The sequence below is a fragment of the Sinocyclocheilus rhinocerous genome, unplaced genomic scaffold (assembly GCF_001515625.1).
Source record: "Sinocyclocheilus rhinocerous isolate Xijiao unplaced genomic scaffold, SAMN03320098_v1.1 scaffold513, whole genome shotgun sequence".
Lineage (NCBI taxonomy): Eukaryota > Metazoa > Chordata > Actinopteri > Cypriniformes > Cyprinidae > Sinocyclocheilus > Sinocyclocheilus rhinocerous.
The window spans coordinates 848,693-859,100 of record NW_015656019.1 but is presented as its reverse complement, the minus strand read 5'-3'; the positions used below and the strand labels follow the sequence as shown (position 1 = coordinate 859,100).

The following is a 10,408-nucleotide window of genomic DNA, read 5'->3' as shown; positions in this document are numbered from 1 at the left end:
AAAGTATCATAGTTTCCACAAAAATATTAAGCAGCACAACTGTTTTCAATACTGATGATAAGAAGAAATGTTTCATGAGCACCAACTCAGCATATTAGAATGATTTCTAAAGGATCATGTGCCACTGAAGACTGGAGTACTGATGCTGAAAATTCAGCTTTGCATTGTATTTAAAATGTATTTAAATCAAACATTTTAAATTGTAATAACATTTTACAATATTCCTGTTTTGATTGACTGATTGTTTATTTTTTGATCAAATAAATGAAGCAATAAATCAAAAACATAATAAATCGTACCAGCCGTTCAAGCTTTTGAATTGTAGTGTATATAATGTGAAATTTGTATTTATAGCGGAGAAGTTTCTCACATAACTAAGGTCTTATGATTTTAGATGGCCGAGGACAGTCTGCAAACTCTTGAAGTTCCAACCTCTGACCCTTCAGCCCCATCCAGAGTATTCCTGGAAGCCAAAGAGTGTCCCATGATGCCTCACTCCATGTATTGCCTATCTCTCTGTCCCGGAATAACACTCGTGCTGCTCACAAAGGTGACAGTCTTTCTGAATGTTATGCATTCTCTATGTCAACATTATTAGTCCTCTAAAGCAAAGAACATGTGCACTGCATCTTCTTCTATTTATATCATATTATTTTGAAGACAAATGTCTTTGCTTCCATTGAAGTACAAGATGCTCTTTGGATCATTCTCAAATCATTCTGAATAACATGATTATGTAGGGTTTATATAAATGTGCTGAGATGCAAGTACATTTTTCCATTTTAATTATACATGCATATCAACAGATTCCCAACAGTCATGTGGCAGTGTCTGCTTACTGCTTTCTGGAAACCTTTGTGAAGCTGGAGAAGAGGTTATGTGAGGGGCATGAAGGGGCCGCGGCCATGCGGGGTCAGCCCTCTATCCAGGAGCAGCGGAGCAAACTGGAGAAGTTCATCAAAGCCTGGGCCAGCATGGACATTCAGGTCAGTAGACAACAGAGCACACACTTCATCAAATCCATAGTGTCACACTATACAGTGTGCTAGAATTAGGGATGGAATTTAAATGAGAGATTCAAAATTTAACAGTTTGGCTTCATATTTCAAGTCTGAATGATTCCATTAACAATTAATTTAGTACTTTTGAGAAAGCACTTTAGGATCAATAATTGATCCTAACAGTATTTTGATTAAAGAAAAGTACTGAACAAAAATGTATTTAAAAACTTTTTTTTTTTTGAAAAATTTTTTTTTAAATTTTTTTTTTATAATTAAAGCATGTATTAAAATGAAAACATATTATTTTGCTATGCTTCAAATAGTTTTTTCTCCATCATTAATTTAAAAAAAAAATCAAACAAACCGTTCTTAATTAAAAATGAAAGTCATGGAAATTCCTATACTAAATATACAGTGGGTACGGAAAGTATTCAGACCCCCTTAAATTTTTCACTCTTTGTTATATTGCAGCCATTTGCTAAAATCATTTAAGTTAATTTTTTTTCCTCATTAATGTACACACAGCACCTCATATTGACAGAAAAACACAGAATTGTTGACATTTTTGCAGATATATTAAAAAAGAAAAACTGAAATATAACATGGTCCTAAGTATTCAGACCCTTCGCTCAGTATTTAGTAGAAGCACCCATTTGATCTAATACAGCCATGAGTCTTATTGGGAAAGATGCAACAAGTTTTTCACACATGGATTTGGGGATCCTCTGCCATTCCTCCTTGCAGATCCTCTCCAGTTCTGTCAGGTTGGATGGTAAACGTTGGTGGACAGCCATTTTTAGGTCTCTCCAGAGATGCTCAATTGGGTTTAAGTCAGGGCTCTGGCTGGGCCATTCAAGAACAGTCACAGAGTTGTTGTGAAGCCACTCCTTCGTTATTTCAGCTGTGTGCTTAGGGTCATTGTCTTATTGGAAGGTAAACCTTCGGCCCAGTCTGAGGTCCTGAGCACTCTGGAGAAGGTTTTCGTCCAGGATATCCCTGTACTTGGCCGCATTCATCTTTCCCTCGAAGCCCAGGTAAGACGCTTCTGACGTTGTCTCTGGTTCAGGAGTGGTTTGACACAAAGAATGCGACATTTGTTATTGACCTTTTTCATGATATTCTAATTTTTTTAGATGTACCTGTATATATTTTCTAGTTACACTACTGTTCAAAATTTTGAGGTTGGTAAGATTTTTTAAAGTCCCTTATTCCCATCAAGGCTGCATCTATTCGATCAAAAACACAGTGGGATCAATAATATTGTAAAATATTGTTATAATTTAAAATAACTTTTTTCTATTTGAATATATTTTAAAATCAAGCACAAATGTCAGGGCATGTCAAAACTTTTCCAGGCCCCAAAACACCCTCGACCCCAGAGATTGACCCCAGAGATGACCCCAAACATTTCTTATTATTATCATGTTGAAAAGAGTTGTGCTGCTTAATATTTTTTCGTGAAAACTGTGATGCGTTTTTTTTTTCTGGATTCGTTGATAAATAGAAAGTTCAAAAGAACAGCACTTATTTGAGACTGAAATCTTTTGTAACATTGTATTGATTTATGCTGTTCTTTTGTGTAAATGTGTTTGCTGTCACTTTCGATCAATTTGTTGCATTCTTGATGAATAAAAGTATTAATAATTAATACTTAAAAAGAACAAACTGATCTCAAACTTTTGAATGGTAGTGTGTTCTGTGTGTGTGGACTGGAGACATTTGCAGACTAAATTGTATATTTAAATCTATAAATTCCAAGAGTTTTGTACCTGACATTCAAAAATAAAGGCAAATTTCCCCCAGCATCCTCCATAAATCAAGAACAACTGGAGAAGTCTTTGGAGAAGAAATTGTGGGAACCCTGTTGCTATAATGGCATCTTGACTCTTCATTTATGTGTTCAGACCTCCCAACTTCAAAATGTGTGGACAGACTTTAAGAACAAGGCATTCAGCAGATCAGGATCTGGATTCACAAGGGAGTGAGTGCTATTCTCAAAACTGGCATTGCTATAGGGAATGTTGCTAAATTCAAATATAAAACTCACGGTTTATTTGTTGTGTTGCAGTTTGCTGCCCTCTTGTCGAAACATGAAGACTCAGATGTGTGGCGTGTACAGGCAGTTTTTTGCAACCGAGTGCATGGGCAGCAGTCAGCGATTGGCTCCTCATCTGCAAGAGCGAGCTCTGAACATGGTCCAGTATGTGTGAACAGACACCTCTATAGTACTGATGAATCTTAATTTTGATGTGCCTTAATGTGAAATCACTGTTTTCTTCCATTTGTTGCAGAGAGAAGTTGATGCACTGGAAGGATTTTCTGCTGGTGAAAAGCAAAAGGAATATCACAATGGTGTCATATCCTCTTTTTTTTTTATTACATTTAGTATTTTGGTTACCTGTCCACCCTTTATTCTATTTAGATGTGTTGCATTCACACTTCATGAATCATTCTTCTGTTGTCATGTGACATTGTGATAGACTTTAACCATGATCTCACATACCTGGAAGAGTTTCCTGGTCTTATCCACTTTATCTATGTGGATCGTTCAGATGGTCGGATGATTGCACCCTCCCTAAATGTGACTGATCACGCTGTCTCCGAGCTCGGAAAGGGGCCTCTAGCTGACTTCATAAAGAGCAAGGTGGTTTTGTGCTTATAGCATGTCATGCACTATATATTGGAAAGAAATCGGCATATTAGAATGATTTCTGAAGGATCATGTGGCACTGAAGACTGGAGTAATGGCTAAATCTTAAAATGGGAAATAATATTTAATTATTTCACAATCAATATCATTAGTTACTGATCATAATATGCCAGTCTCATCATTAATCTGCGCAGGTTTGGAGTCTTGTGGCAACAGCACAGCAGTACCTGCAAAAGGGTTACACCACCGTCACGCTCCGGGATGGAGATTATTTCTACTGTTACTTCCTATGGTTTGAAAATGAAACGGTAAATCGCAGCTTGTGTCTTCTTTACAATTACTATAATACATGTAATGACAGTTACATGGCCAATATTGATCGGGTTTAAATGTTTTGACAGGGTTACAAACTGGAAGTCATAGACATACCCAGCTCCCCAGACAATGGCGCTCCAGTAGGAATGCTCACCTGTGATTATTACAGGTATAGAAACAAGGAATTCACATAGAAACGATTTTCACTTAGAAGTTACTAGTAAATTTGACAAATAATTACAAAGCAATGGCAAGTAGCACATTGAGTTAAATTAAATGTTAAATTTTGAAGTAGAAAGATTGAAATTTAAAACACACTCATATAATCTTTATAACTTCGGAAAAACATTTTTTTTTACAGTGCAGGTGATAGGAACCCTAACTTTTATTGTAGACATAGCACATGACACCAGCTGAACTTTCTTTAATTCATGTATTAATTCATGTATTTTATATCTGCTCTGTCTACTTTGATGGTGTGATAGGAAACTGCTGCGGTATTACAGCAAAAAACATCAGAACGAAGTGTTGAAGTGTTATGAACTGTTTACTGTGCATCTGGGTGTGATCCCCAGTGAATATATTCTTCAGCACTGCAGTCAGCTGGCCCGTAAGCTGTGGGAGCCCTCCCGTATCCCGCTTCTGTGACCAGCACGGTCCTCAGAGGATTATGGTCCATGCAGCCGTGTTCACTTTATTCTGTAGCTGCATGATCTGTAATCTATATGGAGAGTTTTCTGAACTTTCTGCACAAGCACTTCTTATTTCAGTTAAGGTGATTGCAGAAAATATTGTGTCGGGGAAACCAAACATTGCACTTCTTGTACTTACCATGAACTGAGTGTGCAAGTGAACTTTTCTTAAGGTGCTTATAATGGAAAATTATGTCTGATATTAATGGATTATTTTTTTAAAACCAGGACCAAATATTATAGGACTTCACTCCTTTTTTTAAGATGTTATTACCAAATTTTATCAGGTATCTGGCTCAGCAATGTTAGTTGCATAAGTAGCAGATTAACAGTAAACTTAAAAAAAAAAAGAGGACAGTCTTTTATAATTATTGTTTTTAGCATGATAAATTTAGTAAAAAAAAACAAACAATCTAAGTCTTAAAGCTTGTATTTTAGTTTCTTTGGAGCCACCTACAGTTAAGTGAGTGGAATGTACTGTCGTAAATATATCACTGTCATAATTACAGTGGATAGATGTGCACTTTGAATTTTTGGTGCCATAAAACATTCCTGCCTTTTCACGGGATTTCGTGCCCACTCTCCAAACTCAACAAGCACAGGAGTGGGGGAATAATACAAAAAAGGCATTTGCCTCTATTAGAAGTCAGTGTACCATCAGCATGATTTTGAAACTGATATTTCAAGGTAAAAATAAATAAATAAATAAAAATTACACACACTTGTTTTAAAGGAGAAAGTTGTGATTTATTTATGCAGCAGTCAAAAATATAAATTTCATGGCAATAGCAGACATTTCCATCCAGAATGTCAGTTCTTTTGTTTTTAGCTGTAGTAACTGATCATGAATGTTGTTACAAAAATAGTCATTATATATTTAAATTTTAGTTCAGAGATTAACTTAAAGGCAAAGTATATTGATAATGAAAGTGCATTTGTTATTTACGCTCTGCTTTATGTTTTAAAAAATAAGATATTTCACAGGATTGATTATCACTAACAGGAATATGTAATTTATATTTTGCTGTAATATTGCGTGGCTATATACATAATGTTCTGATAAAAATGTAATCAATTTCCCAAGAAAAATAAATATTAAATAATAATTTATTCGAATAAATTATTTTGTCATCTTATATTTAAATGATGTGTATTATAGAAGCTTTGGTTTTAATTTTAGTAGTAATTTTCTCTTGTTTTAGATGCCTTTGGATATTACTGTATGTTATTGCGATTTTGCTTAATGTGAAATCTCTGTTTTCTTCCATTTGTTGCAGAGAGAAGTTGATGCACTGGAAGGATTTTCTGCTGGTGAAAAGCAAAAGGAATATCACAATGGTGTCATATCCTCTTTTTTTTTTTTATTACATTTAGTATTTTGGTTACCTGTCCTCCCTTTATTCTATTTAGATGTGTTGCATTCACACTTCATGAATCATTCTTCTGTTGTCATGTGACATTGTGATAGACTTTAACCATGATCTCACATACCTGGAAGAGTTTCCTGGTCTTATCCACTTTATCTATGTGGATCGTTCAGATGGTCGGATGATTGCACCCTCCCTAAATGTGACTGATCACGCTGTCTCCGAGCTCGGAAAGGGGCCTCTAGCTGACTTCATAAAGAGCAAGGTGTTTTTGTGCTTATAGCATGTCATGCACTATATATTGGAAAGAAATCGGCATATTAGAATGATTTCTGAAGGATCATGTGGCACTGAAGACTGGAGTAATGGCTAAATCTTAAAATGGGAAAAAATATTTAATTATTTCACAATCAATATCATTAGTTACTGATCATAATATGCCAGTCTCATCATTAATCTGCGCAGGTTTGGAGTCTTGTGGCAACAGCACAGCAGTACCTGCAAAAGGGTTACACCACCGTCACGCTCCGGGATGGAGATTATTTCTACTGTTACTTCCTATGGTTTGAAAATGAAACGGTAAATCGCAGCTTGTGTCTTCTTTACAATTACTATAATACATGTAATGACAGTTACATGGCCAATATTGATCGGGTTTAAATGTTTTGACAGGGTTACAAACTGGAAGTCATAGACATACCCAGCTCCCCAGACAATGGCGCTCCAGTAGGAATGCTCACCTGTGATTATTACAGGTATAGAAACAAGGAATTCACATAGAAACGATTTTCACTTAGAAGTTACTAGTAAATTTGACAAATAATTACAAAGCAATGGCAAGTAGCACATTGAGTTAAATTAAATGTTACATTTTGAAGTAGAAAGATTGAAATTTAAAACACACTCATATAATCTTTATAACTTCGGAAAAACATTTTTTTTTACAGTGCAGGTGATAGGAACCCTAACTTTTATTGTAGACATAGCACATGACACCAGCTGAACTTTCTTTAATTCATGTATTAATTCATGTATTTTATATCTGCTCTGTCTACTTTGATGGTGTGATAGGAAACTGCTGCGGTATTACAGCAAAAAACATCAGAACGAAGTGTTGAAGTGTTATGAACTGTTTACTGTGCATCTGGGTGTGATCCCCAGTGAATATATTCTTCAGCACTGCAGTCAGCTGGCCCGTAAGCTGTGGGAGCCCTCCCGTATCCCGCTTCTGTGACCAGCACGGTCCTCAGAGGATTATGGTCCATGCAGCCGTGTTCACTTTATTCTGTAGCTGCATGATCTGTAATCTATATGGAGAGTTTTCTGAACTTTCTGCACAAGCACTTCTTATTTCAGTTAAGGTGATTGCAGAAAATATTGTGTCGGGGAAACCAAACATTGCACTTCTCGTACTTACCATGAACTGAGTGTGCAAGTGAACTTTTCTTAAGGTGCTTATAATGGAAAATTATGTCTGATATTAATGGATTATTTTTTTAAAACCAGGACCAAATATTATAGGACTTCACTCCTTTTTTTAAGATGTTATTACCAAATTTTATCAGGTATCTGGCTCAGCAATGTTAGTTGCATAAGTAGCAGATTAACAGTAAACTTAAAAAAAAAAAAGAGGACAGTCTTTTATAATTATTGTTTTTAGCATGATAAATTTAGTAAAAAAAAAAAAACAATCTAAGTCTTAAAGGGGTCATATGATGCTGCTAAAAAGAACATTATAAGGTGATTGCAGAAAATATTGTGTCGGGGAAACCAAACATTGCACTTCTCGTACTTACCATGAACTGAGTGTGCAAGTGAACTTTTCTTAAGGTGCTTATAATGGAAAATTATGTCTGATATTAATGGATTATTTTTTTAAAACCAGGACCAAATATTATAGGACTTCACTCCTTTTTTTAAGATGTTATTACCAAATTTTATCAGGTATCTGGCTCAGCAATGTTAGTTGCATAAGTAGCAGATTAACAGTAAACTTAAAAAAAAAAAGAGGACAGTCTTTTATAATTATTGTTTTTAGCATGATAAATTTAGTAAAAAAAAACAAACAATCTAAGTCTTAAAGCTTGTATTTTAGTTTCTTTGGAGCCACCTACAGTTAAGTGAGTGGAATGTACTGTCGTAAATATATCACTGTCATAATTACAGTGGATAGATGTGCACTTTGAATTTTTGGTGCCATAAAACATTCCTGCCTTTTCACGGGATTTCGTGCCCACTCTCCAAACTCAACAAGCACAGGAGTGGGGGAATAATACAAAAAAGGCATTTGCCTCTATTAGAAGTCAGTGTACCATCAGCATGATTTTGAAACTGATATTTCAAGGTAAAAATAAATAAATAAATAAAAATTACACACACTTGTTTTAAAGGAGAAAGTTGTGATTTATTTATGCAGCAGTCAAAAATATAAATTTCATGGCAATAGCAGACATTTCCATCCAGAATGTCAGTTCTTTTGTTTTTAGCTGTAGTAACTGATCATGAATGTTGTTACAAAAATAGTCATTATATATTTAAATTTTAGTTCAGAGATTAACTTAAAGGCAAAGTATATTGATAATGAAAGTGCATTTGTTATTTACGCTCTGCTTTATGTTTTAAAAAATAAGATATTTCACAGGATTGATTATCACTAACAGGAATATGTAATTTATATTTTGCTGTAATATTGCGTGGCTATATACATAATGTTCTGATAAAAATGTAATCAATTTCCCAAGAAAAATAAATATTAAATAATAATTTATTCGAATAAATTATTTTGTCATCTTATATTTAAATGATGTGTATTATAGAAGCTTTGGTTTTAATTTTAGTAGTAATTTTCTCTTGTTTTAGATGCCTTTGGATATTACTGTATGTTATTGGGTGATGCCTATGTTGTATTTTACCCCAAAATTACACATTTTAGCACATCTTAACCCCAAATTTTAAGATTTTACATGGAAATTATTAATTAAATGGTTCAAGTGCGGTTCTCTTAGAAGTCGGGGTGTGTACGGAGTGGGTTGTGGCCGACAACAGCCCAAATAAACACCCCTTGTACATCAAAACGCCTCGTCCTTTTCTGAGAACGCTACAATATACATTTTGTGACTGACGCCGCCAGCGTCTAACTGTTTCCTAATCTGTAGGCCTATTATTTTAAATAATGAATTAACAAATAAAAAATTCACAAACATGACATTTCTGAATAAAATAATTTTATACACTTTAGTTTATCTAATTTAGCATTTTAAATTAATGTAGGCTGTTACATGCTTCCTATTATTAGGCCTATTATTATTATTAAGTTATTTTTATTATTAAATTAATATTATAATTAATTTGCCCCACAATAATTTCATAGCGCATCACTGCATAGCTAACTGACACGCTGCGATTGAAAATGTTTTTTAAAAAAGATCTTTCAAAACGGGTTTATTATACAATGAATTATAGGCCTATAATTAAAATTATTAACACTGCAATCATCGATGAAAATGCTTTATTTCAAGCACCGACTTTTTGAAAAAGAAGAAAAAAAAACCTGTTTAACACTAAATATGTTTCTTCTCCCTTTATTTATTTATTCCCCCCCCTCCCCCTGCCACAACTAGCCTACACTCTTAAAAATAAAGGTGCTTCACGATGCCATAGAAGACCAATATTCTTGGTTAAAAATGATGTAGGAAAAGTAATAGATTAATTTATGACAAGAGTGCACCTAGAAAAAATAGACATCATAACAGGAGTTCTGACCTTTGTCAAAAAAAAGTCTTCTTCGTTGCCTTTTTCTCTATCACACTTTAGAAATCATCAGAAATTATATATCAATTGAAAAATTAAAATTTCTAAATTCATCCTTTGAAAACCATTTTAAAATCAGACATTGCATTACCATGAAAATGGTAGTGAAAGTGAAGGGACATGTGACATGTGGCCAAGTATGGTGACCCATACTCGGAATTAGTGCTCTGCATTTATCCCATCCAAAGTGCACACACACAGCAGTGAACACACACACACCGCACACACACACCCGGAGCAGTGGGCTACATCAATATCATGTTACAAAATGTTTTCATTCATGAATTATAAAAATTTAAGTTTGGATCGTGCACTTTAAAGTTTATGTCCAAAAATGTGAGTGACAGTTAAGGGAGTAAATTAAAACATTTAGCTATATACCGTTATCAGCATATGAAGTAGGTTCGTCTCTCGTCGTCTCTGAGAGAATATGCGCCGTTAATGCAGCGTCAGATGCCGAAAGTGCCGTCAGTTTTTCCTTTCACTTTAGTGAATCGAGTCGACTGAGATTAAAGGGGTCATATGATGCTGCTAAAAAGAACATTATTTTGTGTATTTGGTGTAATGAAATGT

At 34.6% G+C, this 10,408-nt stretch overlaps 2 protein-coding genes across 5 annotated transcripts in view; both read left to right on the top strand.

The window, feature by feature from the left end:
• The window catches only part of LOC107719211 (Hermansky-Pudlak syndrome 1 protein homolog), an 11,545-nt gene extending 6,765 nt beyond the window's left edge, over positions 1 to 4,780 (top strand). For 2 of the 3 annotated variants that reach the window (XM_016526584.1, XM_016526583.1), the window contains exons 10-18: positions 395 to 550; positions 807 to 986; positions 2,906 to 2,982; positions 3,070 to 3,201; positions 3,293 to 3,358; positions 3,501 to 3,645; positions 3,846 to 3,959; positions 4,053 to 4,135; positions 4,452 to 4,780. In XM_016526584.1, coding sequence (XP_016382070.1) covers positions 395 to 550; positions 807 to 986; positions 2,906 to 2,982; positions 3,070 to 3,201; positions 3,293 to 3,358; positions 3,501 to 3,645; positions 3,846 to 3,959; positions 4,053 to 4,135; positions 4,452 to 4,614 — 1,116 coding nt within the window. In that variant the 3' untranslated portion in view covers positions 4,615 to 4,780. Of the gene's footprint in view, positions 1 to 394; positions 551 to 806; positions 987 to 2,905; positions 2,983 to 3,069; positions 3,202 to 3,292; positions 3,359 to 3,500; positions 3,646 to 3,845; positions 3,960 to 4,052; positions 4,136 to 4,332; positions 4,381 to 4,451 lie in introns of those variants that run through there. The other variant, XM_016526585.1, reaches the window with a different exon arrangement.
• A 1,161-nt stretch (positions 4,781 to 5,941) lies between these two features.
• LOC107719232 (Hermansky-Pudlak syndrome 1 protein homolog) lies at positions 5,942 to 7,421 on the top strand. 2 transcript variants are annotated; one of them, XM_016526608.1, is made up of 5 exons: positions 5,942 to 6,001; positions 6,146 to 6,290; positions 6,491 to 6,604; positions 6,698 to 6,780; positions 7,097 to 7,421. In XM_016526608.1, the coding sequence occupies exons 1-5, from the start codon at positions 5,946 to 5,948 to the stop codon at positions 7,257 to 7,259; spliced, it is 561 nt and encodes a 186-aa protein (XP_016382094.1). In that variant the 5' UTR covers positions 5,942 to 5,945; the 3' UTR covers positions 7,260 to 7,421. The 2 variants fall into 2 exon arrangements, with proteins under 2 accessions (XP_016382094.1, XP_016382095.1); XM_016526609.1 differs by lacking the exon at positions 7,097 to 7,421 and adding an exon at positions 6,978 to 7,025.
• Positions 7,422 to 10,408: the final 2,987 nt, after the last annotated feature.

What these genes read in the sequence shown, in the direction of transcription:
- LOC107719232 (XM_016526608.1), top strand. Translation starts at nt 5,946, where the DNA reads ATGCACTGGAAGGATTTTCTGCTGGTGAAAAGCAAAAGGAATATCACA. An exon ending in AGGAATATCACAATGGTGTC is followed by an intron (nt 6,002 to 6,145) that starts ATATCCTCTTTT and finishes CCATGATCTCAC; the next exon opens with ATACCTGGAAGAGTTTCCTG. An exon ending in TATGGTTTGAAAATGAAACG is followed by an intron (nt 6,605 to 6,697) that starts GTAAATCGCAGC and finishes ATGTTTTGACAG; the next exon opens with GGTTACAAACTGGAAGTCAT.